General features: G+C 42.2%; 1 protein-coding gene, 1 long non-coding RNA gene and 1 other non-coding gene across 6 annotated transcripts in view; 1 reads left to right on the top strand and 2 right to left on the bottom strand.

Annotated features, from left to right (window-relative positions):
* The first annotated feature begins 5239 nt into the window (after positions 1 to 5239).
* trnam-cau (transfer RNA methionine (anticodon CAU)) lies at positions 5240 to 5311 on the top strand. Its single transcript has one exon. It is a non-coding gene; the product is annotated as a tRNA-Met (tRNA).
* Positions 5312 to 15172: 9861 nt separating this feature from the next.
* LOC142385474 (protein NLRC3-like) overlaps positions 15173 to 26344 on the bottom strand; it is a 43987-nt gene continuing 32815 nt past the window's right edge. For all 4 annotated transcript variants that reach the window (XM_075472050.1, XM_075472053.1, XM_075472052.1 and 1 more), the window contains 3 exons: positions 23461 to 23634; positions 23144 to 23317; positions 15173 to 15652 (listed from right to left, as the gene is read on the bottom strand). In XM_075472050.1, coding sequence (XP_075328165.1) covers positions 15637 to 15652; positions 23144 to 23317; positions 23461 to 23634 — 364 coding nt within the window. In that variant the 3' untranslated portion in view covers positions 15173 to 15636. The remainder of the gene's footprint in view (positions 15653 to 23143; positions 23318 to 23460; positions 23635 to 26344) is intronic.
* LOC142385475 (uncharacterized) lies at positions 15990 to 20672 on the bottom strand. The gene is made up of 2 exons (XR_012770186.1): positions 17572 to 20672; positions 15990 to 17475 (listed from the first exon to the last, which is right to left on the bottom strand). It is a non-coding gene; the product is annotated as an uncharacterized LOC142385475 (long non-coding RNA).

Genomic DNA, 26344 nt, shown 5'->3' with positions numbered 1-26344 from the left:
CTATTCAAAATAAAAAACACAACTTAAAGAAATCAGGTAAACAATCTTCTAATCCATTTAACAAAAGTGAAAGATAGCAGAGGATGGTTTTGAGCCATTAACCTCTGGGTTATGGGCCCAGCATGCTTCTGCTGCACCACTGTGCTACACACCTCAGATGGGACTCGAACCCACAATCCTTGGCTTAGGGGAGGGGGTCCGGTTTGGCGACCTCAGAATCGGGTCTCTGCTTTTTCCGGACGATTTGGTTCTGTTGGCGTCGTCAGGCCGTGACCTTCAGCTCTCACTGGAGCGGTTCGCAGCCGAGTGTGAAGCAGCTGGGATGAGAATCAGCGCCTCCAAATCCGAGACCATGGTCTTCGGCCAGAAAAGGGTGGAATGCTCTCTCCGGGTTGGGAATGAGATCCTTCCCCAAGTGGAGGAGTTCAAGTATCTCGGGGTCTTGTTCACGAGTGAGGGACGAATGGAGCAGGAGATTGACAGACGGATCGGTGCGGCGTCTGCAGTGATGGGGGCTCTGCACCGGCCCGTCGTGGTGAAGAAGGAGCTGAGCCAGAAGGCCAAGCTCTCGATTTACCGGTCAATCTATGTTCCTACCCTCACCTATGGTCACGAGCTGTGGATAATGACCGAAAGAACGAGATCGCGAATACAAGCGGCCGAAATGAGTTTCCTCCGCAGGGTGTCTGGACTCTCCCTTAGAGATAGGGTGAGAAGCTCGGTCATCCGGGAGGGGCTCGGAGTAGAACCGCTGCTACTCCGCATCCAGAGGAGTCAGATGAGGAGGCTCGGGCATCTGGTTAGGATGCCTCCTGGACGCCTCCCCGGTGAGGTGTTCCGGGCCCGTCCCACTGGGAGGAGGCCCCGGGGAAGACCCAGGACATGTTGGAGAGACTATGTTTCTCGGCTGGCCTGGGATGCCTCGGGGTCCCCCCGGAAGAGCTGGAGAAAGTGGCCGGGGACAGGGACGTCTGGGTCTCTTTGCTCAAGCTGCTGCCCCCGCGACCCGATCCCCGGAGAAGCGGAAGATTATGGATGGATGGATGGAACCTCTGGGTTATGGGTCCAGCATGCTTCTGCTGCGCCACTCTGCTACACACCTCAGATGGGACTCGAACCCACAATCCCTGGCTTAGGAGGCCAGTGCCTTATCCACGTGACTATTCAAAATAAAAAACACAACTTAAAGAAATTGGGTAAACAATCCTCTAATCCATGTAACAAAAGTGAAAGATTTCAGTCTTTTGACACTATAATTATTTTTTCTTACTTATATCAGAAAAGTGGACTTTGGAGAACACTCATGTGCACACCAAACGAGTTTGAATTAAGAGTGTGTAGAAAGGTTTTCAGAGTTTGTCAAGTGTCAATTGTGATGTTGCTGAATGTTACATCAACTTTTCCAGGTTTTTTTAATGAGAGATGTTGAGTTTGATTTGAAAATGTATACATAGCAGAGAATGGTTTCAGTCCATTGACCTCTGGGTTATGGGCCCAGCACGCTTCCGCTGCACCACTCTGCTAAACTCTGCTAGAATTTGTCTTAAAAGGATATAATAATATAAGATATGACAGAGAGATTGACAGAGGAGGGGGATGTTTGACATTTATCAAAGAAGGAATATCATACAGCCCAATAAAGGTATATGAAGGATATGAATGTGTTGTAACTGAGATAGTTAATAAAGAGGATAAAGGTAACTTGATAATTATCAACTATTATAACCCATGCAAAGTATTAACAAATGAACTAATGAAGAATATTTGAAGGAAAAGGGGTCATAGGGAAATATGGTGTGGTGATTTTAATGCCCATAATACGCTATGGGGAAGTAAAAATACAGATTCAAATGGTGAAATTATAGAAGAAATGATCAGTGATAGAATGCTAGTATGTTTAAATAATGGTTCTGGCACATGTATAAATATATATAGAAATGAAACATCATGTATAGACTTAACTTTAGTGGATGGGAAAATAGCTAATAGATGTGAATGGGAAGTGGACCATAATACAAGTATTGGTAGTGATCACTTTCCTATTTTATGCAAGATAGAAACAAATGTATATGTACAACCAAATTATATAAATCACAGATGGTGCTTTCAGAAAGCTGACTGGGATAAATATATGGAATGTTGCAATGAAGAGATAAATTACTCATGCTCAAATTTGGACGAGACAATAGATAAAATGAATGAATCCTTAAGCAACATGATTTTAAGTGTAGCAAGTCAAAATATACCAATCAGTAAAAGCCAAAACAAGAGAAGAAATGTACCATGGTGGAATGAAAAATGCACAGCTGCGGTAACAGACAGAAATAAAGCAAACAAGGAAGGTAATTAAAGAAACCAAGAAAGAAGCTTGGAGACAATTTTGCTCAACGATTGGAAGAGAAACAACTTTGGACAGGATGTGGATGATGGTGAAGAAAATGACAGGTAAATATAAACCAGCTCAAATTCCAGTGTTAATTGATGGAGGAAATAAAACTATATCAGATATATGTTGGGTGAAAAGTTTGCTGAAATTCATAAAGGAAATCACCTAGATGAAAGGCTCAAAAAGAGGAAAGAGGAAATTTTGAAAGAAAATGGAAATATTTTAAGTGCCAAACAAGAGTCAAATAATATACTCGATGCAGAATTTACTATGTCAAAGCTTAAAATGGCCCTAAATACTACTGCATACTCATCACCAGGACCTGACAATTTATGCTATGCTATGTTTAGGAAGCTACCTGATGGATTATTGGTTAAGATTTTAGAGCTATTCAATAATGTATGGAAAAAGGGAAAATTACCAAAGATATGGAAAATGGCAAATATTCTTCCTTTCTCTAAGCCAGGAAAAGATCCAAGCAATCCAGGGAATTACAGGCCTATAGGGTTGACGTCACATTTAGGAAAATTAATGGAGAAATTAATTGTGGCTAGATTAAATTATTTCTTGGAGAAGAAATGTTTTCTTAAAGATTATCAAACCGGATTCAGAAAGGGTAAATCTACGACAGATGCTTTGGTGAAGTTGTGTAATGAAGTGGAGAAAACACTGATGATGAAGGAGATAATGGTGGCAGTGTTTTTGGATATAGAAAAGGCATATGATACTTTGTGGAGGGAAGGGCTACTGATTAAATTGGATAGAATGGGGATTAGAGGGAAAATGTATAATTTCATACTGGACTTTCTTTCACAACGTACTTTTAGAGTTAGAGTGGGCTCAGAACAATCTAAAGAATTTATAGTAGAGGGTGGAATCCCTCAAGGAAGTGTCATCAGTCCCATTTTAGTTTATTTAATGATTAACGGCATATTTATTAAATTAGGAAAAGGAAGTGAAGGACTATTATATGCAGATGATGCAGTAATATGGAAAAGAGGCAGAAATTTCCCATATATAATAACAATCATGCAAAAGAAAATACGAATTTTGGAACCATGGGGAGTTGATTGGGGATATAAATTTTCTATTGAAAAAACAAATGTTATGTATTTTACAAGAAAGAAAATTACTGAAAACTACCAGATATTTATGTATAATCAAGCTCTGAAAAGAGTCATGAAATTTAGATATCTAGGAGTATGGATGGATGAAAAACTTACATGGAAAGATCATGTGCATCACATGGAAACTAAATGTAAAAGAGTCTTGAATTTGATGAGAATGATTACTGGACATAACTGGGGTGCAGATAAGCAGTCTTTCATTAATAAGATTGTTATAAATTGGCTTTATTCTTAGACTTTATGTATTCATATTCTGTAGTTCACTAGATAATCTATGTTCCTAGTTTGTACATTTACACTCTGCTCATCCAAACACAATGTATGTCCAACACTTTAAGATGACGTAGCGGGATAAAATAACTGGCTCAGATAAAGCGTCTCTTGGGACAGATAGGTCTGGTGCAGTAGATGCACGCCTGAAACAACAACACACACACACACACACACACACACACACACACACACACACATCGCTTATCATATCCAAAGAACATGGCAAAGACGGTGGATGGCCTGCTCACATCATGAGTAAATGTTCAATGATGCGTTGTCAAGTGTAGGTACAACCTCTGAGATAAAGGTGAACATAAATATGAAATGTTTCCGGATCTCGGGACTTGGGCGGACGGATTTCATGTGAGAACTCTGTCTCTCCAAGTCCAGCGCTGATACTTGACTTGTGACTTCTAATACGGTAAATACTTTGTTTAACTTAAAGCTGCAGTCTGCAGGATTTGTTGTTGTCATACGTAAAGTCCTAATTTTTGGCATTTTAAGAGTTTACATGATCTATCAGAACGCTTGAAGTTGAAAACGGTGACCTCCGTAGTCGCAAAATGCAAGAAATGCTTATTTTTTAACCGAAAAATAAAACGTTATTCAACTTCCTGTCCCGCCCCATCAAAACACATGAGAACTCGTGCACGTAGACGTGCACGCCAGATGCGCCTACACGACTCCTCATTCATCAACTCACCTGTCATTTGCGATCATGGAAGACACAGTAAGTAGACTAGCCCGTAATGAAGTTCAATAGTCCAGATAAATAAGCGTGGGGACGAGCCTACCTTGTATCGCGCGTGCACAATCGGTGATTGACAGGCAGCAGAGCCCAGCTCGTAAACCTGATTGGTTACCTTTTACCGGTCCGGTCTGCAATTTTGTAAACAAACCTGCTGGCTTTGGAGGGACCTAGCGGGACATATAGGGGACCTAGAGAACTCTTTTTTTTTTGTATTGGGGTATTTAATGTACTACTTTCAGAATCCCCGGACAGTTCCAGGCATTATGCTTGAAAAAGAATTGCAGACTGCAGCTTTAAGACTGCTCCAACTGGTTCTCGGGCTTCCAATAAAAGAATCGGGACAACAGCACTTAAATAAAGCTGATTCTGATATAAATATTTCTGACATCTGCACATTAATCTGCACACTAATAAAAGATGATTTAACATTCAGCAACATCACAACTGACACTTGACCAACTCTGAAACCCTTTCGACACACTCTTAATTCAAACTAGTTTGGTGTGCTCACGAGTGTCCTCCAAAGTCCACTTTTCTGATATAAGTAAGAAAAAAGAATTATTGTGTCAAAAGACTGAAATCGTTCAATGAATTAGGGGATTGTGTACCCAATTTATTTTTATTGTGTATGTTAGTTTGAATTGTCACATAGATAGGGCACCGAGCCAGCCATTTTGGGTGTGTGTATCTATAGAAGTGTGAAGCAGAGTGGCGCAGCGGAAGCGTGCTGGGCCCATAACCCAGAGGTCGATGGATCGAAACCATCCTCTGCTATGTATATATTTTCAATTCAAACTCAACATCTCTCATTAGAAAAACTGACGTTTGTTCCACGAAGCTGGATTAGCGAAACGCTTGTTTTTTCTCGATAGTTCTGGCTAATCTAAGAGAGAGTTCCGTTCCACGAACGTGGTTTATTTGAATGCCCGCTGAGTAACCATGGTAATTTATGCCGCTGAACTAGCCTGGTCCCGGGCAGGCTAAAGTTGAAGCTTAGCTTAGCTGCGTCTCAAAGAATGTCCGACCGGCTGAAACAGACTCCCGAAAGAAATGTCCACCATGAATTCTGCGCTCATGTCTTGTATTAAAAACGAAACAAAAACTGTGGTTATCATATCACCACTTTCACTGTCTCGAAAAATCAATCAGTCGGTGCCAGTGCAACTAAAGAATTTTTTTTTTAGGTAGTGCAATTTCCCCCCGTTATGTCCAAGTAACATAAAAGTCCATAGGACTGAGGTATATTTGTCTAAGTAGCAAGACCATTTCCCTAACTTGTTTGTGCCTATAAATTCAGATATCAGACATCAATTTTAGGCAATATCTCTTTTGTCCACCAGATGGCAACATTGAACTAGTTAAAAGTGTCAAACTAGGGAAGTTACATTGTGAAACCTTCAAAGCACAACATTTGCCAGTTAATAATTTGCCAATCAGTTAATATTACACCTTAACCATTATTTATTTATTTTCCTCATATTGTTCCAGGATTTTATGAAATAAGTAAACACATAAGCTCTTAATGATAAGACTCATTCAATTTTCATTCTAAAGAATGTAATTAAAATGACAGCATATAAATCCAAGTCAAGTGTTTGTAGAAAAGAATACTTTATTTATCCCCCAATGGGGGAAATTCAAATTCGTCAAGTAGCTCAACATTTTTTAAATATTTACAATGATTGAATTAACAACAATCATAATACTACTTCTAACTAAATAATAAAAAATGGCTGAATGGCAAATTAAACAAATAAATAAAAATCAATCAATTTGAGAGGAACTCAGCAGTCACTGTTATAAAGCCTTATGGCTGTGGGAACAAAGGACCTCCTGAACCTCTCAGTCCTGCAGCGCAGAGAGATGAGCGTCTCACTGCAGCTGCTCCTCTGTCCTGTCGTGATGCTGTGGAGAGGATGTTTATTATTCTCCATTACAGAATCTAACTTCCTGTAGCCTTCTGCCTCCAACAGAACCAGCCTTTTTCACCAGTTTGTCCAGGCGCCTACATTTCTGTCTGTAGTGCAACTCCCCCAGCAGACAGCAACATAGAACAGTGCACTCTCAATGATAGTGTGATAAAACATACTCATCATATCAATGCAGACATTGAAGGACCTGAGCCGTCTCAGGAAAAAGAGACGGCTCTGGCCCCTCCTGTACACTGCGTCTATGTTGGCAGACCACTCCAGTTTATTATCCAGCACCACCCCCAGGTATTTGCAGGTCTGAACAGTCTCTATCTCCCCTCCATCAATGCAGACTGACTGGTATGGAGTTTTAGATCTCCTGAAGTCCACCACCAGATCTTTGGTCTTGGTGGTGTTCAGGAGCAAACAGTTATTTTTGCTCCAGTCAGTAAAAGCCTCCACAAGGTCCCTGTACTCCTTCTCCTGTCCACCGCGCACACATGCCACAACAGCCGTATCATCAGAATACTTCTGAATGTGGCAGGACTCTGAGTTGTACCTGAAGTCTGATGTGTACAGGGTGAAAAGAAAAGGAGCCAAAACAGTACCCTGCGGAGCCCCAGTACTGCATTCCAGTGTTCCAGAAACACATTTCCCCATCCTGACATACTGTGGTCTGGCAGACAAATAGTCTATAATCCATGATGTCAGGGAGGGGGCCACACCCATACCGAGCAGCTTGTCTTTCAGTATGGGAGGCCGTATGGTGTTGAAGGCACTGGAGAAGTCAAAGAACATGACTCTCACATATGAACCAGGCACATCCAGATAAGCATATGCCCGATGCAACATGTACAGAATCGCGTCTTCCACTCCATTTCAAGAACACTAAAGTCCTCTGCTTTCCTAGGGATATGGTCAACGATATGAAGGAGAGAATTCCTGAAATTGCAGATGAATATCCATCTGTGACAAACATCGTTCTGCATACAGGGTCAAACGATGTGTCCAAGCGACAATCTGAGGTTCGGAAACGGGACTTTGTTGGATTATTAAACGCAGTGAGCTCGCTGAATGCAGCTGTATTCATCAGCGGACCTGTACCACCCGTCAAAGGAGGAGAGCAAAGATTCAGCAGGGTGTTGGCTCTGAATAAATGGCTTTTATCGGCATGTGCTGACCACTCAGTGCATTTTATTAATAATTTTAACATTTTTTGGTAACGAAGGCATCTTTTTAAGGCAAATGGATTTAATTTTAACAAGACAGGGGTGAAACTGTTCACCTCCAACTTATTTTACTTCCTACGTCATCCATCTGTGCTCGGTGCCAAGACAGAGGTAAACCAGGAGTTATCTCATAGAGAGGAACAAACAAAGCCCAGCAGAAACCCTGAGGAGGAGCTCCATCTGCCCCCACCCGGGAAGAGCTTCGGAAAGGAGAGACATCAGAGGCAAGAAGAGGGGTCCTTATCTGCCCCCAACCCTCTCAACAGCACCAATGAGCAGGACCAGGGACCAGGACCTTCCCCAGACCCTCAAAGCCCTGACAGGTCATTGCGCTCCTCACCCTCCCTTTCTCCCTCCTCCCCTCACCTGAGATTCACTGAGCAGATGATGGAGTGGGTCAACGGTGGGCTCAGATCTGCCCCCCAGTCCAATCCCTTTTTGTCCCCCCATAAACCCCCCACCAGAGCGGCAAAAGGTTCGCCACCGAGCCCCTCCCCTAGCAGAGCAGCCGAAGCAGCGGCGCCCAGCCCCGCCCCCTCCTGTCCCTCCACGCCGCCATCATGTTCTGTCTCCGCAGTCTGATGTGTGATGTGTGGAGGGTCCGGGCTGCGAGGATTATGGCAGCTGTGACTTTTCCCAGGACAAGCTGGGACCCTGTTTGTTAGAAGGTTTTAACATTTCTGTACTTTTAGGTGACAGAAGGAGAAATGTGGCCCAGTCAGAACACAGAGAGTTGCACTCTGAAAGATCTTTAAATAAAGTAAACATACCTTGCGTGCCAAAGACTGCTCGCAAACACGAGGGGAAGAATAATACCTCTAAAACACTGAAGTTGGCTTTATTAAAAGTTAGGTCTTTAGCTGGGAAAACATTTTTAATGAATGATTTTATCACTGAGCACACCCTGGATTTTATGTTTTTAACTGAAACTTGGTTAGACCAAAATAACAGTGCTGCTGTTCTCATTGAGTCGACCCCTCCTGGTTCCAGCTTTATCAGCGAGGCCAGAGTGAGCAGGAGAGGAGGAGGGGGGGCAGTCTCTGGTCAAAGTGTTAAACGACATCAGGTTGAATACTGATTCTGGTAATGTTTCAGTCCTGGTTCTGTTGGACCTCAGCGCTGCGTTTGATACTGTAGATCACAGAATCCTGTTGCACAGGCTGGAAAACTGGGTTGGACTTTCTGGAGCGGTCCTTAACTGGTTCAGGTCCTACTTAGAAGGCCGGAGTTATTTTGTTACTATTGGCAGCTATGAATCTGAGCGAGTGGCCATGACTTGTGGAGTCCCCCAGGGGTCAATTCTTGGACCTCGTCTGTTTAACTTGTATATGCTCCCTTTGGGTCAGATATTGCAGAATTTTAACATCAATTATCACAGTTATGCAGACGATACACAACTTTATGTGTCTCTGTCACCGGACGACTGCAGCCCAGCAGACATACTGTGTCAGTGTCTGGAGGAAGTAAACACCTGGATGAGAGATAATTTTCTACAATTAAATGAAGACAAAACTGAGATCATTCTGTTTGGTAGCAAAGAGAAGAGGGTCAGCATTGATAAATATCTTGAGACTCAGGACCTTACAATCACTGACCAGGTTCGTAACCTCGGAGTGTTGATTGACTCAGATCTGACTTTCAGCAGCCACATCAAAGCTGTCACCAAGGCAGCTTTTTACCACCTCAGAAACATCAACAGAATTAAAGGTTTCCTCTCCCAAAAAGACCAGGAGAAACTCATCCATGCATTCATCTCCAGTAGACTCGATTACTGTAACGCTCTTTTAACTGGACTTCCCAAAAAGAGCATTAAACATCTGCAGCTCATCCAGAACGCTGCTGCTAGAGTTTTAACCCGGACTAAGAGATCTGAACACATCACACCAGTTTTAAAATCTTTACACTGGCTTCCAGTCAGTCACAGAATAGATTTGAAAAGCCTGCTGATGGTTTACAAATCCCAGAACGGTTTAGGCCCAAAATACATCTGTGATATGTTCAGAGAATATAAACCCAGCAGAGCTCTTAGATCCAAGGACTCAGGTCAGCTGGTCCAGTCCAGAGTCCAGACTAAACATGGAGAAGCAGCATTTACCTGTTATGCTGCAAACAAGTGGAACAAACTGACAGTGGAGATTAAACTTTCACCAAATGTAGACAATTTTAAATCCAGGTTAAAAACATTTCTGTTCTCATGTGTCTATGCATGAAATATCTTTTAACTTATCTAGACTGTTGCCTGATTTTAAATTCATTTAAATGATTTTATTTGTTTCTCTTTATATTATATTATGTTATAATATAATATATGTTATTATTATATTATTATTTATGTATTTTTAATGCTTTTTGCACTCCCTGCTGCAATGCTTTTATTTTATGTAAAGCACTTTGAACTGTTTGTACATGAAATGTGCTATACAAATAAATTTGATTTGATTTGATTTGATTTGATTTATTTAATGAATCATTTCAATGGAAGCAGTTATCTCCTGGAAGTTTTCAGTCCTTTGAATATGTGGCTGTACAGCTGAAGGCCTCATCCAGAGGCCTGTTTCTGAATGTTTACAGGCCCCCCAAATACTGTGCAGACTTTTTGGATGACCTCAGTGAACTGCTCTCTATGATCTGTGTTGACTTTGACTGTGTAATTATTGTTGGTGATTTTAACATCCATGTGGACAACCCTCAGGACAAAGGGACTAAACGGTGTATAACTGAAAACAGTTGTGAGATCTTTAACCAGGTCTTCTCTTTAACCCATTGAGGCCGGGAAAGCGTTGCCGCATTTCTACCTTTAAAGCCGGGGGCGCTGTTGCAATATTCTACCTTTAAGGCCGGGAAAGCGTACACGTCTTTTTTCATGTATAAGGTTGTTTTGCACCAATTATTTACCTCTGCGCCAATTAAATGCATTATAATAGACTCGTGAGAGTGTTGTCATGTTCCTCGTGTCATTGTTTTGAAGTTAAGTTACATCGAACAAGCATGGAGGACTTTCAGTGGGAAGACATTTCAGACGGTAGCGATTGTGAGGAGTTTCTTGGCTTTGATGATGCTGAAGAACGTGCTGACCCAATTGATGGAGATTTATGGTGTAGCGTTAAGCACGTTATTAATTAATTCGGGGCACCACCTCGTTTGTTGTTTAACTTGTTTTAAATTACAGTCCAACGAGGAAAACTGTTAAGACAATAAAATGAGCAATCTCACTGAAAAATAAGTTCTGATTGAAGTGACAACCGGCTTATTAAAACTGTCCATGATGCTCTGATTAATTACTTACAAATGTTTATTCAACATTCCACAAGTAAATGCACAGTTGATATAAAAAACAGAATATGAGCAATTTGCAGTATTCAGACGGGCATACGGAGGGAAGGAAAAAGCAGTTTAACTAACAGGGTTAACTATCAAAATGTGGCTAAATCTGGTTCGTAACACGGTATTGTACCAACTATCTTCTGCAGGCGGATGCCTGCTCAGTCGTCGCTTTCAGAGGAAGTATTCATCATATCCACGGCTTCAAGAGATCTCAAAATTAGCACCTTACTTTGTGGTAGAGTGGGAGATCGCGTGATACTGTTCGGCTGAGCGTCGTTGTTGGAGGCCACGTTTCCTTGGTGACCAGCGGAGTGACGTTGAGTCGACTGCTTCTTTTACTTTCTTCCTGGATGGAGAGTGGTTGCTTGGGCCGGGGCTGTATGAGTTAGCAAACACTCGCGTGTATCGGAACCAGACTTAGAAAAAGGGGATGTCTGAAAACAATGGGAAGTAATGGTTACGGAGTAAAAGAGAGAGATGGTTGGGAGCTGCGGGTTTGAAGACAAGAGAGTGAGCTGAGGGGACAAAGGGAGTGGTCAAGGCTTGGAGGACCACCGGGAGGTCCCAGAGTTGCGGATTTGAAGAGTAAGAGAGCGAGGTTCATGCGCGCGCTTGCATTTAAGCCTGAGGTCACGTGTCAGCTTTCGTCCAATCAGCGTTTAGCTGACCCCCAACCCAAAAAGCAAAAAGGGAGGTGGAACTGTAAAACTAAGAAAAAAAAAGGGGGGATTCTCCCTTTCAAACGCATTCACCCACGTCACACTGATTTAGACAGTATAATGTTCCTAACATGACAATAATGTTGCATACGAGCAGGCATAAACACAAATATGAGCATGGAACAGTTATCAGCATACAATACTTCCTTTTATCTGGATGAAAATGGTATGACAACTTTTGGGGTACTGTTAAATAGAATAACTACAGCTGTTTTGATTAATACGTGTGGAATTAACACCATTGGGTTATGCATTGCACATACTGAGAACATTAAAACATCCATAGTTGTAAGTGTCCCTGGTTATTAGGCTGACATGTGAAAAGTGTCCCTGGTTATTAGGCTGACATAGTGAAAAGTGTCCGTCACCCGTGTCCTTTGGGTGGCGCTGTGGCTCCACGGGAGAATTCCTATAAAATCATGTAGTCCATAATTCGTTAAATACTTCATGTAGAAGAATGGCAAATGTTTCAAAATGACCCGTGGATTTATCCAGTTCCGATTTTCACAGTTTTAGTCCAGTAAAAGTGAGGATTATGATCTATTTTCACTTTCTGAAAATAGCGGATCGGCGCATTCCAGGAGATGGGTGAAAAAGCGAGTAGATGCAGATGGCTTTTTTTCCTTATCAGGAGGTGTCCTGCATAATTTATTAGTCGTAGCTGGTTTGGGGGAGAGAAGACTCTTGAACAAAGAAAACCCCAGTTGGCCAGAATTCACATCTGGGTCCTTATCTTTTCTAGGTAATCCGTTAAAAGGGTCGTAAAAAGGGAATGTTTCTTGATGTCAAGAAGGGTTGAATCTTTATGTAAACATCTCCGTTTTCTCTCATCCGGGAGAAAACGGAGATGGCTAGTACATATGTTTGGGGATGATTTTGAAGGGTTTGAATGTGAGTGGAAGACTGACAATTACCACCGTAATCGACGGAGAGATTTCAACAACACACCAGGGGTGAAAGTCGATTTACCTGCAGATGCCACACCGTTGCAGGCATTTAATCATATTTTTACTGAGGAGCTTTGGGCGCATCTCGTGTCCGAGACGAATACATAAAGTGACCAGGTACTTCAGACTCCAGCTCGAGCAAAGATGGCAAGGTGGTCACACGTAACTGTGCCGGAAATGAAAACGTTTTGGCTATTGGCATGTGTATGGGCTCCTTGTGCTGCCAGTACAAAGAGATTACTGGCGATAAAATAAATATATAAATAAATAATTTAAATATAAAATTTAATTTTATTTTATTTTATTACTGTTTTCTAATTTAAAATAACGCTGTTCTTGCACTTGACTTTTAATTTAATTTTATTACTGTTTTTTTTATTGAAAATAGTGCTGTTCCTGCACTTTACTTTTTACATTTTCTATTTTCGTGAAGGTGTATGTAAATAAACTCAATTTCCAAAGAAAGCCACAGGTGTAAGCTCTCAAATACTTTTTGAATTTTGTTTCTATCTGCTACAGAGGCCGAGAAATCAATCATTTAGTAGGCGTTGACACAATTGCTGAATTTCCAGAAAAACTTCAGGTTTTAGGGGGTCTTTCTGAAATCGCCCATAGGTTTTACAGGCATTCCTTTCCAGGCGTCTTAGGCCTAAATGGGTTAAGGTGAAGGTTATCTCTAGAAGGAAGAAGTCTCCATGGCGAAATTCCACACTGGTGAAAAATGGGAAAATAGAGTGTCGGAAAGCTGAGCGCAGATGGAGAAAAACAAATCTCCAGGTTCATTATAACATCTATAAAGAGAAACTTCACTCTTATAATTTACAACTGAGGAATGCAAGAAAGTCCTACTTCTCTGACATCATCAACAAAAACAGTCACAATGCTCGGTCCTTATTTGCTACAGTTGACAGGCTAAATAACCCTCCTGTGTTAGTGGCAACTGAACTTCATTCCACCATGGCCTGCAGTGACTTTGCCAAATTCTTCACAGACAAAATCCAAAATATTAGACAAGCAGTTGGTACATCAGCAGCAGGTTCAACATATGTACCGTGTCCACCGAAAAACCGTTTAAACACCATGACACAGTTCCAACCCATTAACAGGAAAAACCTGGAGGACATTTTACGTCAGCTGAACTCCTCCTCTTGCTGTTTGGACATCCTGCCAACAGCTTTTTTCAAAAGGGTCTCAAAGATTTTGGAGTCAGACCTGTTACTGATGGTGAACTTGTCTTTAATGTCGGGTGTGTTTCCAGAGCCACTAAAAACAGCTGTAATCAAACCTCTGCTGAAAAAGGACAATCTTGACAAGACACAAATGAACAACTACAGGCCTATCTCAAATCTCCCATTTTTAAGTAAGATCATTGAAAAAGCGGTTTTTCAACAGCTTAATTACTTTTTAAAACAAAATAACTGCTATGATACCTTCCAGTCAGGCCAAAGAGAAACGATTACAGGTCACCACAGAACTTCAATCTATACACCTAGAAACTACCAACCAGGCCAGAAATCTGGGTGTAGTGATGGACTCAGACCTAAATTTGGAAAAACACATTAAGGCAGTAACAAAGTCAGCCTACTATCACCTTAGGAATATATCAAAGTTAAAGGATCTGATGTGTCAGCAGGACCTGGAAAAACTAGTCCATGCATTCATCTTCAGTAGGCTTGACTACTGTAACAGCATCTTTACAGGTCTACCTAAAAAGTCAGTTAGACAACTGCAGCTTATTCAGAACTCTGCTGCTCGAGTCCTCAGTAAGACCAAAAAAGTGGACCACATCAGTCCAGCTCTGAATTATTACTTAATCATATTTTAACTACTGATTTTATCTATTGTTCTTATTTCTTTCTTTTTTGTTTAAAATTTAAATCATGCTTTTTATTTCTATTGTTTTAATGTATCTGTAAAGCACTTTGAATCGGCCTGTAGTTGAATTGTGCGATACAAATAAACTTGCCTCTCCTTGCCTTGCACAACTTAAAGAAATCGGGTAAACGATCCTCTGATCCATTTAACAAAAGTGAAAGATTTCAGTCTTTTGACACAATAATTATTTTTTCTTACTTATATCAGAAAAGTGGACTTTGGAGGACACTCGTGAGCACACCAAACAAGTTTGAATTAAGAGTGTGTAGAAAGGGTTTCAGAGTTGGTCAAGTGTCAATTGTGATGTTGCTGAATGTTACATCATCTTTTCCAGTTTTTTTTAATGAGAGATGTTGAGTTTGATTTGAAAATTTATACATAGCAGAGAATGGTTTCTGTCCATCGACCTCTGGGTTATGGGCCCAGCATGGTTCTGCTGCGCCACTCTGCTACACACCTCAGATGGGACTCGAGGTGTTGGAAGTCTGGTCTCCAAAGGGAGAAATGATCCCTGCAGCCTGTACAAAAACCTTCAGATGAAAACATCCAAAGTGAAAAGAGAGAAAGATCTTCCTTCAAGGTCCCCACATTTCATTCAGCTTAGTTGTCTCTAAAGCTGCTCGTCTCTGACTGAATCAAGGAAAGGCAATTTTATTTCTAGAGCACAATTCGTACACAAGGCAATTCAAAGTGCTGTACAGCTACATCAAATCACAAGAAGGCAATAAAATCATAAAAGAAGGCAATCACACTGACAGCTTCTCATTTCCACTGATGGATGTTTATCAAATCCATCAGAATCAAACAAAGTGAGATGTAACCAGGTCAAGCTGGAAGCAAAGAGAATAAAACAGGTGACAGATTTTACACGCTGGCTTTTCTTTAAATTCAGGTGGAACTGCAGGTAGTGATGGCAGCTGGATTTATGGATCATTTCATTACTGATCATTTCTAACCACTTTAACTTTATTATTCCAAAGGAAGAAACACACAGAATATAAACACATCAACATGATATACATCATCATCCAGTCAGAGTCTCTCTGCACACAAGCTGCTGCTGCTTCATCCTCTCAGCTCACATCGTCCTGTTCATCACCACCACTCCCATCTGTAGAGATAAGAAAGAAGAGAGGAGATAAATATGGAGAGAGATTAGTTCCAAAACTACTGACAAATGTGTAAATGACAATCCACCAGTTCCACATACATCACAAATACGTTTCATTATTTACAAATAAATATATTTCATTTTGTGTCTCACAGTCTGCGTTTTATACAAATACTGTTAAATTCATCAATACTCATTTTGGTTTTTATATCATGATTTGGATGTGAAAGTGAACGCATTTGTTTCAAATTTTGTTGCATATATTTGTCAAATCAAAGTTACAACATTAGAATGTATTTATAAATTGGTGCATCTGCATTTGTGGATTAAGTCACAAGCCTGTTTTCTGTGCCGTATTTTTGTTCATTGTCTCTCGTTTTTTTTTTTTGGATTTTGAGACTTTCCTTTCGCCTTTCTGCACCTGATCCACACACAAATGCAGCAGCCCATTCACAAATGTGCCAAGCAAGCGAACGAGCTGCCGCTAGGGGCCGCTGTTGCTAAGTTTCACTGTGGTTGTGGATGGCGGTGCTCCTAGCTTCCAGATAACAGCCCTGCTGCCAGCAACAACCAGGCATCGCTCCAGGAGAGCGGCATGGTGGGTCAACCGGCGTCATCTTCTAATGGAAATTCGTCTACAGTGAGTAAAAATAGAACGATCTGTGGTCATTAAAGTTGTGCAATAAACCACAGATTTTACCGTGAAAATTGTATAATATTTCAGTGAGTCTAATTGTTAGCTAACCCCATCGTTTAGCTAGCTAGTCATCACAGTGAAGACTACGACGCTGAAGTTGGCATCCGATTCACCAGCCTCCGATTCGCGGGGTGGGCATAAAGGGACATTTCACTGCATTTTTTGCATTTTGATCGACCAAAACAAGGTCATGTATGGAAACTACAGTAGTTAAGCTGCAGTCTGCAGGATATGTTGTTGTCATACGTAAAGTCCTAATTTTTGGCATTTTAAGAGTTTACATGATCTATCAGAACGTTTGAAGTTGAAAACGGTGACCTCCGTAGTCGCAAAATGCAAGAAATGCTTATTTTTTAACCGAAAAATAAAACGTTATTCAACTTCCTGTCCCGCCCCATCAAAACTCATGAGAACTCGTGCACGTCTACGTGCACGCCAGATGCGCGTACACGACTCCTCATTCATCAACTCACCTGTCATTTGCGATCATGGAAGACACAGTAAGTAGACTAGCCCGTAATGAAGTTCAATAGTCTAGATAAATAAGCGTGGGGACGAGCCTACCTTGTATCGCGCGTGCACAATCGGTGATTGACAGGCAGCAGAGCCCAGCTCGTAACCTGATTGGTTACCTTTTACCGGTCCGGTCTGCAATTTTGTAAACAAACCTGCTGGCTTTGGAGGGACCTAGCGGGACATATAGGGGACCTAGAGAACTCTTTTTTTTTTGTATTGGGGTATTTAATGTACTACTTTCAGAATCCCCGGACAGTTCCAGGCATTATGCTTGAAAAAGAGTTGCAGACTGCAGCTTTACACTGCTCAAATCTGGATGGAATTATTCTAAAGAGGCTGTAGATTCATTAAAACCTTGTTTGGGATTTGTGAAAATACAGAACAGGGCCATTTCACTGCATTTTTGGTATTCTGATCACCCTGAACTGGGTCCTGTATGGAAACTACATTACTTGGACTGCTCAAATCTGGATAGAATTATTCTAAAGAGGGTACAGAGTCTTTAAAACACATTTTATTATTTGTGAAAACTTTATTTGGTCATTGAAAATTCAAAAAGTTCCTCTGAGCTTTCTTTCTTCTTTTCATTTGGACCATCCAAAACCAGAACCTGTATGAAAAATAATTAAATATGGGTTTAATCATTGATCACATGATATAAATGATATCAAACACGCTTTAGAATTTGTGAAACCTTTCTTTGTACCAAAATTCACAGAAGTCCTCGCCTCTCCATGTTCATTTTAATTTCCATGAGGATCTCCTGTCTTTCACTACATAGGAAAAAGAAAAAGTTCATGCATTTTACATCACTAACTACTTACAAGAGTCTTCTTCACTTGTTGACTTTATTCTCATGTTCTTTTATCTAGAAACAATGACTTCTCTCATCTTTCTTCCATCTGCCCGTGGTCAACCTCTGCCACCGATTCAATCACTTCCAGAGCCTTTATTGTTGCCTGCATCAGACATCCCATAGTCCAACCATTAATATGCCCTATTCTGTATTGGATGCTTTGATGAAATCTGCATCACAAATTTATTGCTGTCATCTCATTAATCTTTCCACGAACATGTGCCATCATTTCAGACCCTGCTTGTCTTCTCCTGCTCCCATCATAGTCATCTTACCTCCCATCTCCCATCATCAAATCATTTCACGTCTGAGAAGATTGAATCTTCAAAGAAAGTTCTATTCAAGGTCTCTACCAAGACGACACAGCGGTTGGTCTCGCACAAAGGTGCACAAAAGGACATAAACAATGTTAAATTGTGCTTGAAAGTACTGAATGAATGTCCACTTCCATCCACTTCCTGGATGAACTGCCTCCTGTCTCATTCACTAGCATTGATGTGTCAGTGCTGATGGGGAAAATGCAACAAATCAACTGTAGCATTGCTGGTATGCAAAAAGTTATGGAAGCGCAGGTTGACGCGTGCAAAAGTTTGTGCGCAGCTACCGAATCTCTGGATAAACGGATGGTTGCAGTGGAGAGGCCGTGCGGCCTTCTTTGGGACACCGGGCAGTCCAGTGCTTCCAATGCAGAGAACCGAAGCCGGCCTCCAACCAGGAATGAAAGTGCTGTTGACCAGACGGACAGTGCACCGTCAAGGCGGACAGTTTCAGAGAAGTACGGCGCTGAAGGAAATTCAGCAATGGATAACCACACTGTTGTGTCTGCGGTGCCCACAGATCATGCACTGGCACTGCCCAACTCACTCCCGTGGAACCGGGTAATGAGTGAGGGGAAACGGCGGAAAAACGCGACACTGGATAGCAGAAAACCTTCTACGGACTTAACACACCATAAACCCTTACGCAAGAAACCTGGCATCTTTGGTACCGGGACAACGAGTATACAGGCAGTCCAAACGAAGATAGTGAGTGTTTTTGCAACGAGTTTTGATCCTAGCCTTGAAGCTGATACACTCAGTGACTATCTCAAGAGTAAACTTGGGCGAGCAGTAGAGTGTCGGCAGATAGATACATTGCAGAGAAGATTTAGCTCCTTTCAAGTCACTGCGGAATGTAAGGAGATGGCAGAGATGTATGACCCCAAACTTTGGTCCACGGGCTCGTTTGTTCGGCGCTATTACGAGGCGCGTCAACGCAGAGTGCCTGGCGTTTCGGTGCCAGTGACGCTCCCAGTTGGGTCCAACTGTTCTGAGATCAGAGGTGCAGATATGAAGGAGCGGACCGTAATGGATTATCGCAAAACACATGAATGAGGATTGTTTAATACAACTCCTGTGGACTGCGGACTGGGCATAGCGATGCTGATAAAGCAAGAAATTTAAATGTCAACCGCTTGTTTGATATGTGTGACTTTCTCTGTCTTCAAGAGACTTGGCTCCCCAAACAAGACCTGGGCAGACTGAATGCTCTGCACAAAGACTTCCACGGAGCTGGTGAGTCCACCACTGACCTCAGCACAAGGATTGTGCGTGGTAGAATACCGGGGGGCGTTACAATATTGTGGAACAAAAAGTATGACCCTATAGTGTCTGTTACGAGACTGAATGTGGACTGGGCTATCGGCCTTGATATTAATGTTGGTAATAAAAGAATGATCATCGTAAACATTTACATGCCCTATGAATCTATCCAGTCAGAGGATGAATTTTTGAACAGACTGGCCTTCGTACAGTCATTTATTGAAGATTGTGATTCTACATGTGTATACATTATTGGTGATTTTAATGCTGACTTATCTGATAGCAAGGCCTTATTTACCAGAGATTTGACTGAGTTTTGTCATGATAATAATTTGTTTTTAACTAGCCGGCTCTTGCTGCCTGACAGTAGTTTTACTTATGTGAGTGATGCTTGGCAAACTACCTCCTGGCTTGATCATTTGGTGTGCACAGCAAATGCTCATTCCTCAGTGGTTAATATGGAGATTAAGTATTACTTGGCCATTTCTGATCATATGCCTGTATCTATGACACTGACACTGTGCCAGGACATGAATTGTAAGAATGCTGACCATGGGCGTGAATTATGCTCTTTGTATGATGGCATTGTCAGCAGTCTTACTGCAGCTAGCACCCCTATAACGACAAAGAGAGGTAAAATACATAGTAATGCCAAACCTGGATGGAATGAACATGTTAGGGATCTACATACTGTAGGCTTTTAAACTTTGGTGTGATGCAGGTAGGCCACGACAAGGTCCCCTGTTTCAGAGTAAAAAGGCCACAAATGCTAAATTAAAATATACTCTTCGTTTTATCAAGAGGAATGAAAGCACCATGAGAGCTGATGCACTTGCTAATAGACTACAGAATAATGATTATTCTGACTTTTGGAAAGAGGTTAAAGCATTGAACAACTGCAAAACCTCTCTCCCCTCTGATATAGAAGGGGTGTCAGGTACTGACAATATTGTTGAGAAATGGCGTAAGCATTACCAAGAACTGCTTAATTGCATTAGGAATGATCCCTTTGAAGTAAATAGCATTGATTCAACTGAAAACCAAGTGGAAGCACGCATTGCTGCGTGCCTGGCAGACATCTCGGGGTGGATGTCGATGCACCACCTTAAGCTCAACCTGGACAAGACTGAGCTGGTGTTTCTCCCGGGGAAGGGCTGCCCATTCAGAGACCCGGCCATCACCATGGATGACTCTGTGGTGACATCAACCCGGACCGCGAGGAATCTGGGTGTGACTCTGGACGACGAACTGTCGTTCTCGCCAAACATCGCATCAGTGACCCGTTCCTGCCGATTCCTCCTCTACAACATCCGGAGGATTCGCCCCTTCCTCACCGACAAGGCAGCACAGGTGCTCATCCAGGCTCTTGTCATCTCCCGCCTGGACTACTGCAACTCCCTCCTTGCTGGCGCCCCGGCTTCTGCCATCAGACCTCTGGAGCTGGTTCAGAAAGCTGCTGCTCGTCTGGTGTTCAACCTCCCCAAGTTCTCCCACACCACTCCCCTTCTCCGCTCTCTACACTGGCTCCCTGTAGCTGCTCGCATCCAGTTTAAGACTCTGGTGCTGGCCTACAGGGCAGTGGAAGGAACAGCTCCTTCATACCTCCAGGCTATGGTCAAGCCTTACACCCCCGCCCGACCACTTCGCTCTGTGGCCACTAGGTGCCTGGCTGCCCCGTCACTCAGGGGTCCCTGCGCACGATCGACACGGTCACGGCTTTTCTCTGTTCTGGCACCCCGATGGTGGAACGATCTCCCGACTGATATCAGGACAGCTGAGTCGTTGCCCATCTTTCGCCGTAGGCTGAAAACCCACCTCTTCAGGAAAAACTACCCTGATCCGCCCTCTTAGGACATCACCTGCTCCGTCCTAGTTCCTTACGCACTTATTGTTTCCTCCACCACTGGCACCCTCTATATTTTCATTACCCCTACCCGAACCAGGGTTTGAATCCCAGTCCTGCTTTTCTTACCTCTTTTATTTATTCCCCTACCCAAACCAGGGTTTGCATTCCATTCCTGCTTTTCTTACCTCTTCTAGGTCTTCCCCTACCCGAACCAGGGTTTGCATCCCATTCCTGCTTTTCTTCTCTCTTTTATTTCTTCCCCTACCCGAACCAGGGTTTGCATCCCCACCCCGCTGTGACTGGTGTGCAGTTGGTGAGAGGCTGGTTGGTTATCGCACTTACTCTAGCATTAGTTTTGCTCTTAGCTGTTTGGTATTGGAAGGAAATGCACTTATGATTTCTTGTGACCTGAAGTTCTTTTGCCTACCGATGGTGAACGCACTTATTGTAAGTCGCTTTGGTTAAAAGCGTCTGCAAAATGACCGTAATGTAATGTAATGTAATGAAAACTTTGTAATTAGACCTGAAGAAATTCTTGAAGCAATATCAGCACTAGATATGGCGTGTGGCATGGATCAAATCTGTGCTGAGCACCTTAAGTATGGCAGCAAGAAACTCTGTCCTCTTTTAGCAATGTGTTTTACTGGGCTCCTTATCCATGGAGTGCTACCTGAGTCACTTTTGTCTATATTGCTTGTTCCAGTTCTTAAGGACAAAGCAGGGAAACTGAATAGGATAGACAACTACAGACCAATAGCACTGTCTAGTATTCCCTCCAAGGTTCTAGAATGGGTCCTCATTACAAGGTTTGATGTTTTTCTAGTAACAGCAGATAATCAGGTTGGTTTTAAAAAGAAACATGGCTCCGATATGTGCGTATTTGCTTTAAAGGAAATGGTTGCCAAATATGTGAACCAGAACTCTACTGTTTTTATGTGTTTTCGTGATGCCTCTAAGGCTTTTGACAGAATCAATCATAGTAAGTTATTTATGAAATTACAGCAGAGAGGGGTGCCTAAGGTCATCATTAGGATCATAGTGTACTGGTACAGCCACCAGACGATGCGTGTAAAATGGGGGTGTGGAATATCCTCCCCATTCCACGTATCAAATGGTGTCCGCCAAGGTGGGCTTCTATCTCCTGCACTATTTAATGTGTATATGAATGACTTATTAGTCCAGCTGAGTTTGTGTTCTACAGGCTGTCTAATTGGTAGCTCTGTGATTAACCATCTCATGTATGCAGATGACCTGGCCATTGTGAGCCCATGTAGTGCTGGCTTACAACAACTTCTTAAGGTATGCACTCAATATGGTCTTTTGTATGACATTAAATTCAATGCAAAGAAGAGCAATGTCATGATAGTGAGGAGTAAAGAGGATAAGATAATCGTGATATTTACCGTCAACGACGTAAATTGTATGCCCAGGCTAATATGCTACTTCGCAAGTTTAGTATGTGTTCTTTTAATGTCAAATGCTCTCTGTTCAGGGCCTTCTGTACACCCATGTATACTGCCCACTTGTGGTGAAAATATAAGAAAAACAGCTACCAGAAGCTCACAGTTGCATATAATGACACTATGAGACTACTGATGCAGTTACCTAGATGGTCCAGTGCCAGCTACCTGTTTGCACACTCCAATGTCCCTGGATGTGATGCAGTCCTGAGAAATGCAATGTATAAATTTATGTGCCGACTGGATTGCTCTCAAAATAGTATAATTGAATCTTTAGTAAATCCAACTAAGAGCTCTGTGAGGTTCTCTTCTAAACTTAGGTGACACTGGAGGGAGTGCTTATATGCCTGATGGCTGTGTACTTGTCTTGTCTTGTCTTTTATTTTACAATTTATTTTTTTACTATGTATTCATATTGAGATATGGACCATGCACTTGTGTCTGATATAAATAAAAAGAAAGAAGAAAGAAGAAAAATAAATAAAGTCTCATAAAACACAGCTGAGAGCTGCATGGTCCTCCAACCCTCTACTGACCTCAGAGTCTGCAGTTTGTTGTGTGGACTCTTCACAAGATCAGACAGCTCCTTCACATCTGATTCCTTCAGGTTGTTGTAACGTAGGTCCAGTTCTGTCAGATGGGAGGGGTTGGACTTCAGAGCAGAGACCAGAGAAGCACAGCTGATCTTTAACAAACCGCAGCCCATCAATCTGAATAAAGAATAAAACATTATTTAATGAATAATCATTTCATCAACTGAACCACTGAAGAAGAAAACAGACTTTACCATGAAGACCAGCACAACTTTCACATCATATTAATCTGAACAAACAACTAAAACATGGTGTCTGACCTCAGAGTCTTCAGTCCACAGTGAGGACTCTGCAGAAAGCTGCACAGCTCCTTCGCTGCAGAGTCACTGATGGTGTTCCAGCTCAGGTCCAGTTCTGTCAGATGGGAGGGGTTGGACTTCAGAGCAGAGACCACAGAAGCACAGCTGATCTCTGACAACCTGCAGCCCCTCAATCTGAATAAAGAATAAAACATGTGAGCTGAAGCCAACAGGATGCAGGTTAAAACAGTCCAACAGAACAAGTGAAAAAGAGCTCTCATTAATATTAATGACAACATGCTGCTGCTTCAATAAAGACGGAGTGACTTCAGCTCTTAAACTCTGCCAGCTCCACCAGTGGCTCCATCCATACAAACTCATGTTGTGCAGCCAAATGATTCAAGTTTCAAAGAAAACAAACATGTCAGGAGGAACTTTGGAGCAAATGGGAACAAACTGATAGAAATGGAGATTAGGTTCACTGTTTTATTGAAGGTTAAAGGCACAAAAACATGGAGCAGTGATGTTTAATGGAATCATGGAATCAAACTTCTTTAAAGAGTCGACAGCAGCAGAACTTGTTACTGTGACTTGTTGTGTTTGAATATTTCAGTCAGTGCAAACATTACAGAGCCTTAGAAAAGTGTTGGAACCATCCAGAGGTGGACTGATTGATCAGTTTGGCTGATTAATGGATGCTGATGGACGCTTTGACTAACTATCAGAATCAGTCAGGTATTCTGGCAGTCAGGATTTAACCCCCCTGTCAGCTGACGTCCTGGCTCTCAAAGCAGGTCAGCAGCAAAAGTTTGAAAGTGAAAAAACGGATCAGAAGGTGGAAAAAAGTTCAGAATCTGACAGAAAGTTTGGGAATCTGAAAACAGAAAACATCTCAAATATGAAGAAATGAGACTAAAGTGGAAATAAAAACACTATGAAAGAAGAATGAACTTTACATTAAACTGAAATAAACGTCTGCTGCACTTTTTTTCACTTTGAATCTGGTTTTTTGTTCCTCAGAGAAACTGATGAAGCTTCATGTTTCTTATCTGCTGTTTCTCAGCCTGCATTCACTCACATGCTGTTCACAGCAACTCTGAGCTCTTACTGAATAAAACAGCTGGGAACAGCTCCCACACAGCCAGCAGGGGAACAGAACAGCATGTATCTGCAGTGATGAAGCAGTCCCTGCCTCCCTCCTTCATGGCAGCTCAGTGATCATCCTTTGTGTCTGTGTTGGGCTCACCTGCACAGGGTCGCAGCACTTCACCTGTTCAGCTTCTCTTTGGCTGCACAGCTATCAAACACTGACTCTGCTGCATGTTTTCACACATTTCTCACCTGATGGAAAGCTGCTCACACACACTCACAGCCTCCTTCCATCTGCTGTTACCTAGCAACAAGTTAGCTCACAGCTTTTCTTCCATCCATCGTCCAATCATGTTATTCTTCTTCTGATAAACTCTTCTTTGTGTTTTCCTCACAGTCACTAAATGTCAGCATCACTTTCAGTTGGACTTGACATTGTGTAACCGGGAATTCTTGATAGAATTCATGAAATGAAGCTCAACTGAAAGTGATTTCCTTTCAGTTATCAGTGGGAGAAGCTTTTTGGTAGGGGTGCGCAATCTGACGATATAAAATCGTGACTTGCGAGGAAGAGTGGAGAATCGCAGGCGATCTACCAAATTAGAGAAACCGTATAGATCGCCTTTGCCAATCAGCGCAATGATTTTTTTTTTAATGCTGGTTCCCGCCGATGCGGCAGACGTAGGGCGTCCTAAACCTAACCACCAATCATAGCGAACTGTGCGTTGTGACACTTTCTTACACGCCTCCATGTTGTGTTTGTAAATACTTAGAAAACGCATGGACAGCCATGGCTGAAAGCCAAGCCGACGAGCTGGTGAAGAAGAAGAAATCCACCTCTGTAATATGGAATTGGTTCGGGTTTTCTTCTACCCTAACCCACTGCTGCTGGTCCACATCAGGAATAGGAACAGCAGCAGCGGCACCATCCACAGCACATCCATAGCGGCGCACGGAAGAAACTCACTCAACAGCACTCTCGGGTCGGATGAGGAAACCGCTAGCTCGTAAGCTAACTACGGTTCAAGAGAAAAGGGATGCACCGCGACCGTGACAAACATTACACAGTTGGAAAGTATTCCTTTAGGGCGCTCTGGTGATGGCAGTGCGTGACTGTGGCTGCAGTAAATGAACATGCAGCGTTGCTCATCTGTTGCTAAATGGCATCATGAGGTGGAGTCAAGTCGTCATCAGTGGTTCGTTTTTCTATTTCCGGTTGCTTCACTCACTGTCAGATGTCATCAATTAGATCATTATTTTTCATCTTTAATTGGGTAACAGTTGAATTACATGTGCTGACTGCCAAATTCTCTCTTTTACTCCTTAGCTCTTCTGTGGTTCAGCATGTCGACTTAACTCTACTGCAATTGGTCTTTTTTTTTTGGATGGAAGATCGTGATAAAAAATCGAAATCGTGATTTTATGCCAAAAAATCTTGATGCAACATTTTTTCCATATCGCCCACCCCTACTTTTTGGCTGGATTTTGTCATCATGAATGAATCTGACTGAAGATAACTGCTGCTGTGATGAAAGCTGCTTTCTAACCAAGTCAAAGATTGTTCATTTCCAACAGTGTTGGAGGGGAGTTTGTTAGTATCAGCTGATTAACGGGCTTTTGGAGTTTTGCTACTCCAAACTGTTGTTGTTGTTTCAGACAGAAATATTCACCAACTCTGGAGCTCTAGAAGCATCAGCCAGTGATTCTAGATTTGTTTCTGTCTGACAGATTCACTGTGTTTTCTCATTATTTAATGAATCATCATTTCATCAACTAGACCACTGAAGAAGAAAACAGACTTTACCATGAAGACCAG

Source organism: Odontesthes bonariensis, chromosome 8 (assembly GCF_027942865.1).
Source record: "Odontesthes bonariensis isolate fOdoBon6 chromosome 8, fOdoBon6.hap1, whole genome shotgun sequence".
Classification (NCBI taxonomy): Eukaryota; Metazoa; Chordata; class Actinopteri; order Atheriniformes; family Atherinopsidae; genus Odontesthes; species Odontesthes bonariensis.
This window is presented reverse-complemented; position numbering and strand designations above follow the sequence as displayed.